General features: G+C 43.8%; 1 protein-coding gene across 3 annotated transcripts in view; it reads right to left on the bottom strand.

Annotated features, from left to right (window-relative positions):
• Positions 1 to 16,654, bottom strand: part of PRPSAP1 (phosphoribosyl pyrophosphate synthetase associated protein 1) — a 48,259-nt gene that overhangs the window by 25,994 nt on the left and 5,611 nt on the right. For 2 of the 3 annotated variants that reach the window (XM_008069605.1, XM_008069606.1), the window contains exon 3: positions 14,049 to 14,115. The exons of the other annotated variant lie outside the window; for it this stretch is intronic. In XM_008069605.1, coding sequence (XP_008067796.1) covers positions 14,049 to 14,115 — 67 coding nt within the window. The remainder of the gene's footprint in view (positions 1 to 14,048; positions 14,116 to 16,654) is intronic. 3 annotated transcript variants of the gene reach the window in all.

Raw genomic sequence — 16,654 nt, 5'->3', positions numbered from 1 at the left:
CTAAAAGTGTACCTGTCTGAATACTGGGTTTTTAGCTGGCTTTGTCATAGCATTTATAATACGCAAGTGTATGATATGATGAGGTTTGGAGAACATACCACAAGGGAGGCCCACATGGTAAGATATTAATATAACAAGAACAATTTTTAAGAAGTCTTGATTTCAGGGTTACTTTCCTTTCATTAATGGCCAACTTCCCACATGAGGTTTTTATTTTCTACTATTCCTCTTTCTGATGACCTATACCAAGGGCTTCAACATCCTCCAGCCTAAGACTAAGAAAATCCCCCCCACCCAACCTCTGTCCCTTATTGGTCTGGAAGATAACAAAAGGACCTTTGTCTCACTGGTTTTTCCCATTCACTGACATTCACTGACAGATACTGGATAAATTGGACACCAGGCAGTTACTTTCTGAACTACAGGGTGAAGAGAACTGTTCATCTGTTCCCTAAGAATGTTCCAAGTACATCCTGGCTAGTTCCTGTAGTCTTTGTGTCTAAGTAGGACAATCTTAACTGTTTTACCAACTATTTTTTCTTTCCTAAGACAATCACACCCCACACTACACCCAGCCCTTACTGCTCCAGCATTTTGGATAAGCAAAAACTAATGTGAGGTGAGAAAACAGGCATGGAATATCCATTAATTAAACTGACCAGGCTTGCAAAAGATAGACCAATACCAAAGGTGGAAGTAATGGGAACATAATAACGGTAGGATTTACCCCTCAACTCCAGCAATTAATCATCTGCAGCAAATAAGTGGTAAGTGTTATTTTTTATTTTTATTTGTTTTGAGTTGGAGTCTCACTCTGTCGCCCAGACTGGAGTGCAGTGGCACGCTCCCGGCCACCACAGCCTTGACCTGCTGGGCTTCGGCAATTCTTCCACCTCAGTCTTCCAAGTAGCTGGAACTACAGGCATGCGCTACCACGCCAGGCTAATTTTTGATTTATTGTAGAGATGAGGTCTCCCGAGTTGCCCAGGTGGGTCCTGAACCTGGCTGGTAAGTGTTATTTTAATGAGTCTTACTTTACATTAACATACTAGAGTTTGAACATAAACCTGAAAATTATCAGCTGGGCTCGGTGGCTCAGCCTGTAATCCCGTGCCTTGGGAGGCTGAGGTGAGGCTCAGCCTATAATCCCGTGCCTTGGGAGGCTGAAGTGAGTGGATTACCTGAGCCCATGGGTTCGAGACCCGCCTGGGCAACTTGGCAAGACCTCATCTCTACAATAAAAATCAAAAAAATTAGTCAGGCATGGTAGCATACGCCTGTAATTCCGGCTACTTGGAAGGCTGAGGCGGAAGGATCGCCCAAGCCCAGCAGGCGAGGCTGTGGTGGCCAGGAGCGGCCACTGCACTCCAGTCTGGGCGACAGAGTGAGACTCCATCTCAAAAAAAAAAAAGAAAGAAAATTATCCTTTAGCATATACGTGTAAGCTTTATATTCTACTTAGTTCCACTGCTTGGTATATTTTGAATTTCCACACATAGCTCAATTACCCAATACCGCATTCTTATACACCAACAATAAACAAACAGAAACCCAAATAAAAAGGAAAATCCCATTCACAATAGCCACAAAATAATGAAACACCTTGGTATCTTCTTAACCAGAGAAGTCAAAGACCTTTACATCGAGAACTACAAAACACTGCTCAAAGAAATAAAAGATAACACAAACAAATGGAAAAATATTCCATGCTCATGGATTGAAAGGATCAACATTGTTAAGATGTCCATCCTACCCAAGACAATCTACAGATTTAACACAATACCCATTAAATTACCAGCAGCATTCTTCTCAGAACTGGAAACGTCCCTTATTGGTCCGGAAGGTAACAAAAGGGCCTTTGTCTCACTGGTTTTTCCCATTCACTGACATTCACTGAGAGATACTGGATAAATTGGACACCAGGCAGTTACTTTGTAAAGGAATTCATATGGAAACATAAATGACCACGAACAGCCAAAACAATCCTCAGGGAAAAAAAAAAAAAGGAGTCATCACACTTCCAGACTTTAAACTTCATTATAAAGCTACAATAATGATAACAGCTTGATATTGGTACAAGAACAGGCATATAGACCAATAGAACAGGATAGTGATTCCAGAAGCAAAATCTCAATTTCTCAACCAACTCATCTTCTACAAAACCTCCACCACCAACCACTGGGGAGAGAACACATTCAGTAGATGGTGCTGGGAAAACTGGTTGACACATGCAGAAGATTAAAATAAAACCCATATCTATCACTATATACAAAAAACAACTCTAAATGGATCAAAGACCTAAACATAAAACTTCAAACTATAAGAGCCTTAGGAAATGCAGGAGACACCCTTATGGAAATTGGAACTGGCCACCAATTCCTGGTCAAAACCCCAAGTGCCCATGCCATAAGAGATAAGATAGACAAGTGGGACCTCAACAAACTGACAAGTTTCTGCTAAGCCAAAGAAACCACTGAGAGAATGGGGAGACAGCCCACAGACTGGGAAAAAATACTCGCCAACTGTATATCTGACAAAGGCCTAACATCTAGGATCTACAAGGAACTCAAATGTGCCAAACAAACAAACAAAAACAGTCCCATTACTAAGTGGGCAAAAGATACGTCTTCAAAAGAAGACATACAAGCAGCCAACAGATACATGAAAAATGCTCACCCTCACTAATCATCAAAGAAATGCAAATTAAAACACTGAGATATCACCTAACTCCAGTCAGGATGGCCATCATCAATAACTCAAAAAACAACAGATGAGCCGGGCTCGGTGGCTCAGCCTGTAATCCCATGCCTTTGGGAGGCTGAGGTGAGTGGACTGCCTGAGCCCGCGGGTTCGAGACCCACCTGGGCAACTTGGTGAGACCTCATCTCTACAATAAATCAAAAAATCAGCCGGGCATGGTAGTGCGTGCCTGTAATTCCGACTACTTGGAAGGCTGAGGCGGAAGGATCGCTGGAGCCCAGCAGGTCGAGGCTGCGGTGGCCGGGAGCGGCCACTACACTGCAGTCTGGGTGACAGAGTGAGACTCCAACTCAAAAAAAAAAAACAACAAAAAATAGATGCTGGAGCGGATGTGGGGAAAAAAGGGAACACTTCTACACTGTTGGTGGGAGTGCAAACTAGTACAACCTCTGTGAAAAACAATTAAGCAATTTCTAAAATATTTAAAAATTGACCTCCCATGTGACCCTGCAACTCCCCTACTGGGAATATACCCGGAGGAACTCAAATCACTTTATGAAAAAGATAACCACACACATATGTTTATTGCAGCATTATTTACAATAGCAAAAATACTGAACCAACCATGCTGCCCATTGAAAGAGGAATGGATTAAAAAAATGTGGTATATACACAGGGTGGAATATTATGCAGCCATAAAAAAAGACAAAATTATGAACTTCACAGCAACTTAGATGGACTTAGAGTCTATAATACTGAGTGATCAATCCCAGAAACAAAGAACCAAGTATTACATGTTCTCACTCATAAGTGGATCTTGAATAGCTATCGTAATACTATAAGAAAGGGATTGGCCAGCCTGTAATCCCGCGTCTTTGGGAGGCTGAGGTGAGTGGATTGCTTGAGCCCGCAGGTTCAAGACCCGCCTGGGCAGTGAGACCTCATCTCTACAATAAATCAAAAAATCAGCCAGGCGTGGTAGTGCGTGCCTATAATTCCGGCTACTCGGAAGCCTGAAGTAGAAGGATTGCCGGAGCCCAGCAGGCGAGGCTGCGGTGGCCGGGAGTGGCCACTGCACTCCAGTCTGGGTGACCGAGTGAGACTCTAACTCAAAAAAAAATAAAAAAAGGAATTGGCAGCAGGGAGAAAGTGCCAGGGGTGGAAGGGGGCACCTCACCAACAAGTGTACTTGTATAATGAACATTTGTATAACTAACCCTGAATTGTACACCACATATTTAAAAAAAAAATCACCCAACATAATCACTTCATTCAGAATGGCTTTTCGGCACTTCCAAATCCAAATGTAAATCCATCCTCAATAACCAGAAATGTACTATTAGAGCAGTCAAAATAAACATCCTAGCCGGGCTCGGTGGCTCAGCCTGTAATCCCAGTGCTTTGAGAGGCTGAGGTGAGTGGATTGCCTGAGCCCGCGGGTTCGAGACCTGCCTGGGCAACTTGGTGAGACCTCATCTCTACAATAAAATAAAAAATAAGCCGGGCTCGGTGGCTCAGCCTGTAATCCCGCGCCTTTGGGAGGCTGAGGTGAGTGGATTGCCTGAGCCTGCAGGTTTGAGACCCGCCTGGGCAACTTGGCGAGACCTCATCTCTACAATAAAAAAAAAAAAAAAATCAGCCGGACGTGGTAGCGCATGCCTGTAATTCCGGCTACTGGGAAGACTGAGGTGGAAGGATCACCGGGAGGCTGCGGTGGCCAGGAGCGGCCACTGCACTCCAGTCTGGGTGACAGAGTGAGACTCCAACTCAAAAATAAAATAAAATAAAATAAAATAAAAAAATAACAAATAAGCCGGGCATGGTAGTGCACACCTGTAGTTCCAGCTACTTGGAAAGCAGAGGTGGAAGGATCACTGGAGCCCAGCAAGTCGAGGCTACAGTGGCCAGGAGCGGCCACTGCACTCCAGTCTGGGTGACAAAGTAAGACTCCAACTCAAAAAAAATAAAAAATAAAAAATAAACATCCTGCAATTTTAGAAAATGGTTTTAGTAGATCCAAAGCTACTCTGAGCAAAAACAGCACCCCCCCAAAAAATGGATAAATATAATCTCAGGACAACAGCTCTGAAGGCACTATGCATTTGAATGTCTAAGCTTTGGTCTATTTGTCTAAAATCACCCTTATTACTTCAGGTAATATCCAACATCTGTGTTACTTGCAGATAATACTTAAATTTTCTGTGTTCTTTTTTTTTTGCATGAAACAGGAGCTTTGTTTTGTTTTGAGTTGAAGTCTCACTCTGTCGCCCAGACTGGAGTGCAGTGGCACGCTCCTCGACCTGCTGGTCTCCGGCGATCCTTCCGCCTCAGCCTTCCGAGTAGCTGGAATTACAGGCGCGCGCTACCACGCCCGGCTAATTTTTTGATTTTATGGTAGAGATGAAGTCTCGCCTGCCCAGGCGGGTCTTGAACCCGTGGGCTCAGGCAATCCACTCACCTCGGCCTCCCAAAGGCGCGGGATTACAGGCTGAGCCACCGAGCCCGGCTAATTTTCTGTGTTCTTTAGTTGGTACTAAATTTTCCAATACTCAAGCAATAAAAGTACAGTTTATTGTAAAAACCCTAATAATCTTCTTTGTGGGATACACACCCATGTCAAACAACACACCCATCCTTTGTCCTTTTTCCAAATTTTTTCTCTCTTCTTCCATCCCCATCATCCTGAGACAGAGAATCTGCCAGGTGAGGACATTTTTGCTTTTATCTGCCATGCTGAAGCACTAGGAAGAGAACTGTGGCTTCTAAATTTCAACACAAAAACACATAAAGAAACTTCACCATCTTTAGGACAGCGTTCTGGTTTTCAGTAGTACCTATTTATACTTATGTTAGGGAAAGGGGCCTTTCCATATGCTAGGACACACATAAAAAATTGTCATCACTATTCCACAAGATTCACTCTCTTTGTTACAACTCCATGAAGTACTCCCTATTTCTTCCTTTGGTCAAGTTTTCTAATATTCTAAGTACAAGTGAAAAAAACTGAAAATGTTTTCTAATTAGCTATTTATCAACTCACTTTTCCATGCTTCTTCTGTTCCTTCCCTGAAACTTACACATTGATGATGCCTAATTAGTTTGGTCTATTTCACTGCTCCAGTATCACTCTAAACTGCATGTATTAAATATTTATACTGAGCACTCTTAGCTTCCATGACACATCAAAGCCAAGACTTCGGCTGGGCAGGGCGGCTCACGCTTGTAATCCCATCACTTTGATCACTTGAGCCCATGAGTCCAAGACCAGCCTGGGCAACATAGCAAAGCCTTGTCTCTACAAAAAAAAATTTAAACATTAGCCAGGTGTGGTGGTGTACATCTGTAGTCCTTCCTAGCTACTTGGGAGGTTGAGGCAGAAAGATCCCTTGAGCCCAGAAGTTTGAGGTTGCAGTGAACTATGATCATGCCACTACACTCTAGCCTGAGTGACAGAGTGAGACTGTCTCTAAGAAAAATTAAAATGAAAACAAATTTAAAAAAAAATAAATTTTCAAAAAGCGACTTCTTACCACAAAAGACAGTAATAAAGCCGGGCTCGGTGGCTCAGCCTGTAATCCCGCGCCTTTGGGAGGCTGAGGTGAGTGGATTGCCTGAGCCCGCGGGTTCGAGACCCGCCTGGGCAGCGAGACCTCATCTCTACAATAAATCAAAAAATCAACCGGGCGTGGTAGCGCATGCCTGTAATTCCGGCTACTTGGAAGACTGAGGCGGAAGGATCGCCAGAGCCCAGCAGGTTGAGGCTGCGGTGGCCGGGAGCGGTCACTGCACTCCAGTCTGGGCGACAGAGTGAGACTCCAACTCAAAAAAAAAAAAAAAAAAAAAAAAAAAAAAAAAAAGACAATAATATGCTATTTCTATACTTGATCAGTTTGAGATAAGCATGGATACAGAGGAAAGATCACGAGAGGACAAATGCTACTAATAGTGAATGTTAGCCTGGCACGGTGGTTCACGACTGTAATCCCAGCACTGTGGGAGGCAGAGACGAGAGGATTGCCTGAGACCAGGGATTCAAGACCAGCCTGGGCAACTTGGTGAGACCTCGTCTCTGCAATAAATAAAAAAATTAGCCGGGTGTGGTGGCATGCACCTGTGGTTCCATCTACTCAGAAGGCCGAGGGAGAAGGATCACCTGAGTCCAGCAGGTCGAGGGTGCAGTGGCTGTAAGTGTGCCACTGTACTCCAACCTGGGCAACAGAGTGACACTACTACTCAAAAAAAAAAAAAAAGTTACTTTGTGATGACAGTAGATTGTGATTTTATACTGATAATGATACATTAAGGGAAGTCTGAACTAAAACCCCAGGAATTTCAAAGTATAGATAGAAACCTCAAAGGTCTTTTCAATTTCAGACATGATTCAGTGGAGGAAGGAAGTAACATCACATAGTGACTGGCTGAAATCTAAGAAAAGCAGAGGGGAATCACAATGATCTTTTAAAGATGCAGAAAAGATACAAATGCATAAAAGTTGTGTGTAGTAGTATTCATTAATTCACTCTACAATTATTGGAGAGACTACATATGCAGCGAAATAGAAGATCAAAACCATTTGTTCATTAAACAAAAATTTATCAAATGCCTACTATAGGCCAAGTACTGTTTTGGGTGCTGGAGATAGAAAACTCTCTTCCCTCAGGGAGCTGATGTTCTAATGGGAATATGCAGGAAGACATTATAACCACAGGGAAATTGTGCTTATAGTTGTCCTTCCACCCTACCTACACAAACCCACACATACAATGCAGAAGTCAAGGACTCTGATTAGAGAACATAACAGGGAAACAGTAACACCTGCCTCAGAGAGTGATGGGATAATTCACCCGCGGCCCTCAGAACCGTGCCTGGTACATACTGGCCACTGCAATGTCAACTATTCCTATCTCTCTCCCCTACTTCGTAGAATCATAATAAAAGAGAAAAGAATACGCAAAAGCCTCAGGAAAATGTGCTATAAAAAACACCCAGTCTTTCCTGCCTATAATTCCAGCACATTGGGAGACGGAGGTAAGAGGACTGCCTGAGACCAGGGGTTGGAGACCAGCCTGCACAACTTGGCAACAGTAAATAAAAAAATTAGCCGGGCATGTTGGTGCATGCCTGTAATCCCAACTACATGAAACACTGAGGTGGAAGGATCGCCTGAGCTTAGCAGGTTGAAGCTGTGGTAGCCATGAGCGTGCCCCTGCACTCCAGCCGGACTCAAAAAAAAAAACCCAGTTTTACTAAGAAATGTACTGGAAAAGATCACACTTTCACAGGGCATCAGAGCCTCAACTTTCTCAACTCCTCATCAAATTGAAAAGCACATTAGCCGGGCGCAGTGGCTCATGACTATAATCCCAGCACTCTGGGAGGTGGAGGCGAGAGGACTGCTTGAGTCCAGGGGTTCCAGACCAGACTGGGCAGATTAGCGAGACCCTGTCTCTACAGTAAATCAAAACAAAAAAAAAAATTAGCCAGGCATGGTGGCACATGCCTGTGGTTCCAGCTACTAGGCTCAGGAGGAAGGATTGCCTGAGCCCAGCAGGTTGAGGCTGCAGTAGCCATGTGTGTGCCACTGCAGCCTGGGCAACAAAGTGAGACTCCAACTAAAAAAAAAAAAAAGAAAAGAAAAGCTCATTAATTAATCTCCTGCTCTCTAATAGCTATGCTTTAGTGGTTTACAAACAGCAAGGAGTCATAAATTCCTCAGTCATTAATGTTGCCCATGTTGTATGGACTATCTAATAAAACGAGGTCTCTGCTGAGGGGGTCATAACCTCTTAACCTCCTAGCTACTCCCCTGACTCAGGGATGATCCCTAAATACATGTAACAGAACAAAGGTACCAAGACCACAAATTCTCATACCAGGAACTACCCTGACAGCCTGGCATGGAGGCTCACATCTGTAATCCTAGCACTTTGGGAGGCCAAGGTGGGAGAACTGCTTGAGTCCAGGAGTTCAAGACCAGGCTGGGCAACATAGTGAGGCCTTGTCTCTACAAAAAAGTTTTTAAAAAATTAGCTGGGCATAAGGGTGCACCCTAGTCCCAACTGCTCAGAAGACTGACATGGAAGAATTGCCTGAGCCCAGGAGTTTGAGGCTGTGGTGAGCTATGCACTGCACTCCAGCATGGGCAATAAAGTGACACTATCACTCAAAAAAAAAAAAAAAAGCTATCCTCACTGATCATGCACTGACTGAGCTAAGTCTTTTCCTGGAGAAGTGCTAAAAGTCAAAGTTCAAATTCCAAGTTACAACACAGACCAATGAATTCATGGGAACAAGCTTTTTTTTTGAGTTGGAGTCTCACTCTGTCCCTCAGACTGGAGTGCAGTGGCCGCTCCTAGCCACCGCAGCCTCGACCTGCTGGGCTCCAGTGGTCCTTCCGCCTCAGCCTTCCGAGTAGCCGGAATTACAGGCATGTGCTACCATGCCCAGTTGATTTTTTGATTTATTGTAGAGATGAGGTCTCGCTGCTCAGGTGGGTCTCAAACCCGCGGACTCAGGCAATCCACTCACCTCAGCCTCCCAAAGGCGCGGGATTACAGGCTGAGCCACCGAGCCCAGCTGGGAACAAGATTTCTTAAAGATACACAATTCTTTACATGAACATCTTTTTGCTATCACAAATTCAGTTAAGGTAGTAAAGAGACTTTACCAACCAATACAGCCTTTGGACTCAGACCCTCATATTTCCTGGAAGATTAGAGACAAACCTGGCCCACGGCTACAAAGGCTGAGGTTCTGTTCCTCCCTCAATAAAGCCTTAGTAGTCTGAGGTGGCCAGGCCAAGGACTTGGGGTCACATGTGTCTCCTTCCTATTCCCCAAGGAACTCAAGAATGCAGGAAAAAAAAATGATGACAATGCAGTCTTAGTACTCTCTACCAACAAAAGCCAGGATAAGCACAGACACAGGAGCTGGGCGGTATGTCAAAGCTTCTTTGCTAAGAACATTTTACCCCTAAGCAAGCCCCTCAGGTCTTCTGTCATTTATAAAGTGCAGTGTCAAAGAAACCCAGTGGGCAAAAAAACTCCAGTCACCAGGAGACAATAATACAAAATCAAATCACTGGAGATAACATGAATTAGTACATCCTCAACGAGGACAAGGTAGTTGTATCTCTCAGTACCACAAAGCATGGATCCTCCTACCCCGCAATTCCATGTCTTGAGATCTTCCCACAGATAAACCTGAAGCACAGACAATACAGTGTACATACTAGGGAGATCACCGAAGCTGGGTTAGCAAAAGTCTAGAAACAGACTGAAACGTGAATGATTGAATAAACTGCAGTATATACATACAATACATCATGAAGCAGCAAAAAGACTAAGAGGACACAGCTTCACTCCTAGGATATTTCTTCTAAAAATGTACAACCTGAATCTCACCATAGTAATATACATGACAAACCCAAATTGAGGAGCATTTGACAAAGTAACTGGCAAAACATCAAAGTTTTCTCAAAGGTCTTCAAAAGTATCAAAGTTCTGTTTGTTTTTTTAGAGTCAGGGTCTTGCTCTGTTAACCAGGCTGGAGTACAGGGGCACCATCATAGCTCACTGCAGTCTTAAACTCCTGGGCTCAAGCACTCCTCTCAAGTAAGTAGGACTAGAGGTGCACATCACCATGCCCAGCCTTTTTATTTGGTAGAGACGAAGACTCCCTAAGTTGCCCAGGCTGGTCTCAAACTCCTGGGCTCAAATGATCCTCCCGCCTCAGACTCCTAAAGCACTGAGCTTACAGACATGAGCCACTGAGTCAAGTCCAAAGTGTCAAAGTTTAGAAAGGCAAGGAAAGACAGGAAATGTTCCAGATGGAAGAAGCCTGAATAGACAGAACTGAATGCTACCTGAGATTTTGAACTAGCTCCTTCTGCTAGAAAGACCATCACTGGGACAATGGGCAGAGTTGAATGGAGTCTGATGACTCGATGGTAGTCATGTGTAAGTGTTCTTGACTCTGCCAGCTGTACCATACTGTGATTGTAAGAGAAAGCTGGTTTGCAAGAATAAAACGCTCAAGTATCTTGGGGTGGGGAGGAATCAGGTTGACAATTTATCCTAAAACGGTTGCACCACACGTGCAAGTTTCATGTAAGTTTGGGAATGAAGAATGTTTAGATTGGTTGGGCACAGTTGTTAATGCCTATAAGCTCAGCACTTTGGGAGGCAGATGTGGGAGAAGTGCTTGAGCTCAGGAGTTCGAGACCAGGCTGGGCAACATAGTGAGACCTTGTCTCTACCAAAAATACAAAAAAAGTTAGCTGGAAGTGGAGGTGTGTGCTTATAGTCCTAGCTACTCAAGAGACTAAGGCAGAAGGATCACTTAAGCCCAAGAGGTGGAAGCTATGGTGAGCTGGGATCATGCAACTGTATGGCAGCCTGGGTGACAGAATGAGATCCTGTCTCAAAAAAATGAAAAATTTACAAAGAATTTTTAGGCTGGACGTGGTGGCTCACACCTAAAATCCCAGCACTTTGGGAGGCAGAGGTGAGAAGACAGTCTAAGCCCAGGGATTCAAGACCAGCCTGAGCAATTTGGCAAGACCTCATCTCTACAATAATCAAAAAATAGCCAGGCATGGTGGCACACACCTGTAGTCCCAGCCACTGGGAAGGCTGATGCAAAAGGATTGTGTGAGCCCAGCAGGTTGAGGCTGCAGTAGCCACGAGCTTGCCACTGCACTCCAGGCTAGGCAACAGAGTGAGACTCCAACTAAAAAAAAAAAAACAAAAGTGATTTTTAGGCTAGGTGCAGTGACTCATGCCTGTAATTAGCAATCTGGGTGGCCGAGGTGGAAGCACCACTTGAGCTCAGGAGTTCAAGACCAACTAGGCAACATAGTGAGACCTCATCTCTATAAAAAAAAAAAAAAGAAAAAAGTTAGACAGGAATGACAGCAAGTGTCTGTAGTCCCAGTTACAATACTTGGGAGGCTAAAGAGGGAGGATCACTTGAGCCTAGAAGGTTGAGGCTGGGGTGAGACATGATCCTGCCACTGCACTCCAGCCTGGGCAACAGCGAGACCCCGACTCAAAAAAAAAAAAGAATTTAAAAGACGAGGTAGTCTGTAGTTTTTGTTTTCTGTTGTTTTTTTTTTGAGTTGGAATCTCACTCTGCCGCCCAGACTGGAGTGCAGTGGCACGCACCCGGCCACCGCAGCCTCGACCTGCTGAGCTCCGGCAATCTTTCCACCTCAGCCTTCCAAGTAGCTGGAACTACAGGTGTGCGCTACCATGGCCAGCTAATTTTTGATTTTATTGTAGAGATAAGGTCTCGCCAAGTTGCCCAGGTGGGTCTCGAACCCGCAGGCTCAGGCAATCCTCTCACCTCGGCCTCCCAAAGGCGCGGGATTACAGGCTGAGTCACCGAGCCTGGCTGTCCGTAGTTCTTAATGCAGTATTACAGAATATTGCTTTATCAAGATATCTTTTATGTAAAAATTAAGAAAAATATGCATATAAGCAATTGCTTGAATACACATAAAGACCATGAAAGAATACCTAAGAAACTGACAGCACTGGCTGCCTCCAGGGAGGAAAACTGGATGGCTGGGAGCAGAGGTCATAGGAAGCATCATTACACATTCCTTGAAACTTGAACCATGTAGAAATTTACTGTATAAGGAAAATTTAAATTAGAAAAATTAAAATTATATGTACTTTAGGGTTTCTTTTTTTGTTAGAGATAGGATCTTGCTGTGCTGCCCGGGCTGGACTTGAACTCCTGAGCTCAAGCAATCCTCCTGCTTCAGTCTCCTAAGTAGCTGGGACTACAGGTACACACCAAGACAGCTCTGCATTTTGGTTTTAAGAATTACTTAAATTACGAAACCGAAATTTGCATACACACGTAAGCAACATAGAAGAATAAATAACAGTTTTGAAGTAATTATTTCAAATGAATAGGAAGCAGATGGAGTTGGGGAATTTTTATTTTCTGATACACATTTCTATAATGCTTATATTTTCAGTGATGAACATTTTTTTTTTTTTGAGTTGGAGTCTCACTCTGTCACCCAGACTGGAGTGCAGCGGCTGCTCCCGGCCACCGCAGCCTCGACCTGCTGGGCTCCGGTAATCCTTCCACCTCAGTCTTCCCAGTAGCCGGAATTACAGGTATGCGCTACCACGCCTGGCTGATTTTTTTTTTTATTTATTGTAGAGATGAGGTCTCGCTGCCCAGGCAGGTCTCGAACCCGTGGGCTCAGGCAATCCACTCACCTCAGCCTCCCAAAGGTGCAGGATTACAGGCTGAGCCACCGAGCCCGGCTGGTCCTCAATCTTTCAGACCAAGTTTCCTCAATCCCCTCAATGATGGCTAGTAATAGCTGCCATGTAGGACTTGTTTAAGGATTAAAAATTATACATATTAAGTGCCCAGCATGCCAGTGGCACTCAATGCCATTCTTAATACTGATACAGTCTCAGAAATCTAAATTATCAGTATATAAAGATCTGGATTTTCCAAAGACACATATGATCTAACCACCCCATTCCCTGTGAGGTGATGAGAAAGGAGATAAGTCACATGGAAACTCATACTCAGGTAGGCCAGAATTCCCCCGACATCAGCCCTCCTGCCACAAGGGAAGGAATGCTAACTGAATTATAGATAGGGCTAGAAATGGACCACTGTGCAAAGTAAAATACAGTGCACAAACCTGTCTTGGTGAGTAGGAACCAGGATCAGTTATGCATCGCACTTAACAACAAGAAGTTTTCAACAGAGCTGAGCTGACAGACACTGGCCTAGGGTCAGTGCAAACGATGGTAAGGTTATTTGTCCTTAAGGAGTTTACAGCTTGGGGAAGGTGGTCAAGTAAACAAATAACAGTAGTGTGACAAACACTGGGTAGAAATTCCAGAAGACTATAATTGTATTTTATGAAGCACTTATTTTATGAAGCATATGCAAACAAATGTATTAATTTTTTTAAAAAACATTGAATTGTTTATATGAAAAGATAGGGCCAAGTGCAGTGGCTCAAGCCTGTAATCCCAGCACTTTAGGATGCTGAGATCACGGGACTGCCTGTGTCCAAGGGTTTGAGAACAGCCTAGGCACCTTAGCAAAACTTCATCTCCATAATAAATCAAAAAATTAGCCAGGCATAGTAGCATGCACCTGTAGTTCTGGCTACTTGGAAGGCTGGGGTGAAGAACTGCCTGAGTCAAGCAGATCAACACTGGGGTGGCCATGAGCATGCCACTGCACTCCAGCCTGGGTGACAGAGTGAGACTCCAACACAAAAAAAAAAAGAAAAGAAAATGAATTATATTATTAAGATTTTTTAGAGGAAAAGGGATACATAAAGTAGTGTTAACTCTTACCTGGGTATTGTCTGTATAATGAAAATATCTTGGCCACGAACAGATTCTTTTATTTCAACTCTTGTTTCTGAAAAATAAAAATTTTCTAAAGTTTTAAGAAAAGTACTTTATGATACAATAATTAGGTAGCATTTAGAGAGATAAAGATGAATCTAAAGCAACACTTCACTTGGTGCATCAAGAAAAATTCTTAAAAGATTTCAGAATGACATGTACACATATAATAACAGTCAAGCGAGGGGGAAAATAAGCCAAATATAGAAGACAAAGCTAACCAAGTACATAAAGTCTCAGGGTCCAAACAAAAAGAACACACACACATCCACAACCCACCACCAAAATAAAGACATAACAAAATGTTTAGGAAAGTCTACAGCAGGCATGTCCAACCAACAGCCCAAAGGCCACACGCGGCCCAAGGGAACTAGTAATGTGGCCCTACAAAATTTTTTAACATCACGTGTTGTTTAGTGTTTATTTTTTATTTTTTAGAGTTGGAGTCTCACTCTGTCACCCCAGACTGGCGTGCAATGGCTGCTCCCAGCCACCGCAGCCTTGACCTGCTGGGCTCTGGCAATCCTTCCGCTTCAGCCTTCCAAGTAGCTGGAACTACAGGCGCATGCTACTACACCCAGCTAATTTTTGATTTGTTGTAGAGATGAGGTCTCATCAAGTTGTCCAGGCAGGTCTCGAACCCGCGGGCTCAGGCAATCCACTCACCTCGGCCTCCCAAAGTGCGGGGATTACAGGCTGAGCCACCGAGCCCGGGTTTACTGCTTATTTTCATCGTGACCCCATGTCCATTTTTAAAGTTCATAATCATGTCTTATTTATGACATTGATTTCTGGCAGCACATGTATTTGTGAGTAGCTGTTTTCAATTATGAAGTACACAAAGAGTAAAATTCAAACACAATTCTGACAAGCACCTTGACAACTCACTAAGAATTGCAACCACTTCCATGGAACCAGATATTGATAGATTAGTTTTACAAAAATGAAGTAAAATTTCCCACGAGTTTTATATTGTTCTCAATTTTCTAAACTTTATAATAAAAAATATTTAAAAAGGTATCTTATTATACAAATATTTGTATATACACACACACAAACTATATTATGTAGCTTATGTGTGACCCAAGACAATTCCTCTTTACTCAGTACAGCCCAGGGAAGCCAAAAGGTTGGACACTCCTGATGTACAGCAAATAAAGAAGCCAAAAGATTAACATCCTTATTATTCTTTCTTACTTTTTTTTTTTGAATTGGAGTCTCACTCTGTTGCCTAGGCTGGAGTACAGTAGCACACTCACAGCCACTGCAGCCTCAACCTGCTACGTTCAGGCAATTCATCTGCTTCAGCCTTCCAAGTAGCTGAAATTACAGGTGTGTGCTACCATACCAAACTAATTTTTTGATTTATTGTAGAGACAAGGTCTCGTCATGTTGCCCAGGCTAGTCTGGAACCTGTGGGCTCAGCCAATCCCCTCACCTCCGCCTCCCAAAGTGCTGGGATTACAAGCGCAAGCCACTGTGCCCAGCCTACGTTCTTATTATTCTTTCAACAAATGCTGAGACCTCCTCTTTGCCAGGCCCTGTGGGGACCCCAATGTAGAAGACCTAGACCAAAAGACAAAGAATGACCCAAGAGAGACGATGCAGTACCAAAGGCCGGCAAACCCTCCAGACCCTATGGCAGAGACAGACTAGCCAAGATACAAGAGGAAAATAACAGAGCTGGGAACAGTGGCCTCACTGCAAACTGGAATATGAGGTGAGGAAGTAGGGGAACATGGGAAGATGTGGGGGCAGAATGTGACAAGCAGAAAGGCAGGCAGTCCACTTGAAAACCACCTGGAAAGCAGAGTGAGTGAGGGGAAAAAAGTAGACAAGAGGTCAGGGAGCCAACAGGGGCCAGACCATGCAGGACTCTAGATTTTACTTCCGATTTTATAAGGAGTTTGGAATTTATTATAAATGTGATAGGAAAGCCACTAGAGGATTTGAAGTTGGTAAGGTTTGATCTTGTTTTAAAAAAACCTCTGGCTACTATGTGAAGAAAAATGCAACCGGGCAGGAGTGGCCCCCGGGAGACTACGAAAGCTGCTTTTGAAGGAGTCCAACAAGCAGCACATGGCAGCGGGATTAGAATGGCAGCAGTGGAGGCCGAGAGAAGGGGTGGGATTTAAGATGCATTCCAAAATCAGAGTACACACGATGTGGTGATCGATGTGATCAAAGATGAGGCAGGTAAAGGGGCAGAACCTGGATCCCAAAGGGCCCCACGCAATTGCTAAGAAGAATGAACTCCAGCTTAGGAGTGGCATTTGCTTTTATAGAGCCCCAAACATCATTATGCCTTAGTGATGCCGCTCCTCTAGCTACTTATCAGGTACAACTTAGAAAGAGAAAGGAAGCATGGAATTATGAACCCAGGCTTTTAATTTTGCAAATATAACTCCAAATTATTATTATTATTATTTTTTTTTTTTTTTGAGTTGGAGTCTCACTCGGTCGCCCAGACTGGAGTGCAGTGGCCACTCCCGGCCACCGTAGCCTTGACCTGCTGGGCTCCGGTGATCCTTCCACCTCAGCCTTCCGAGTAG

Source organism: Carlito syrichta, unplaced genomic scaffold (assembly GCF_000164805.1).
Source record: "Carlito syrichta isolate Samal-C Ts95f unplaced genomic scaffold, Tarsius_syrichta-2.0.1 Scaffold312140, whole genome shotgun sequence".
NCBI classification, from domain to species: Eukaryota; Metazoa; Chordata; class Mammalia; order Primates; family Tarsiidae; genus Carlito; species Carlito syrichta.
This window is presented reverse-complemented; position numbering and strand designations above follow the sequence as displayed.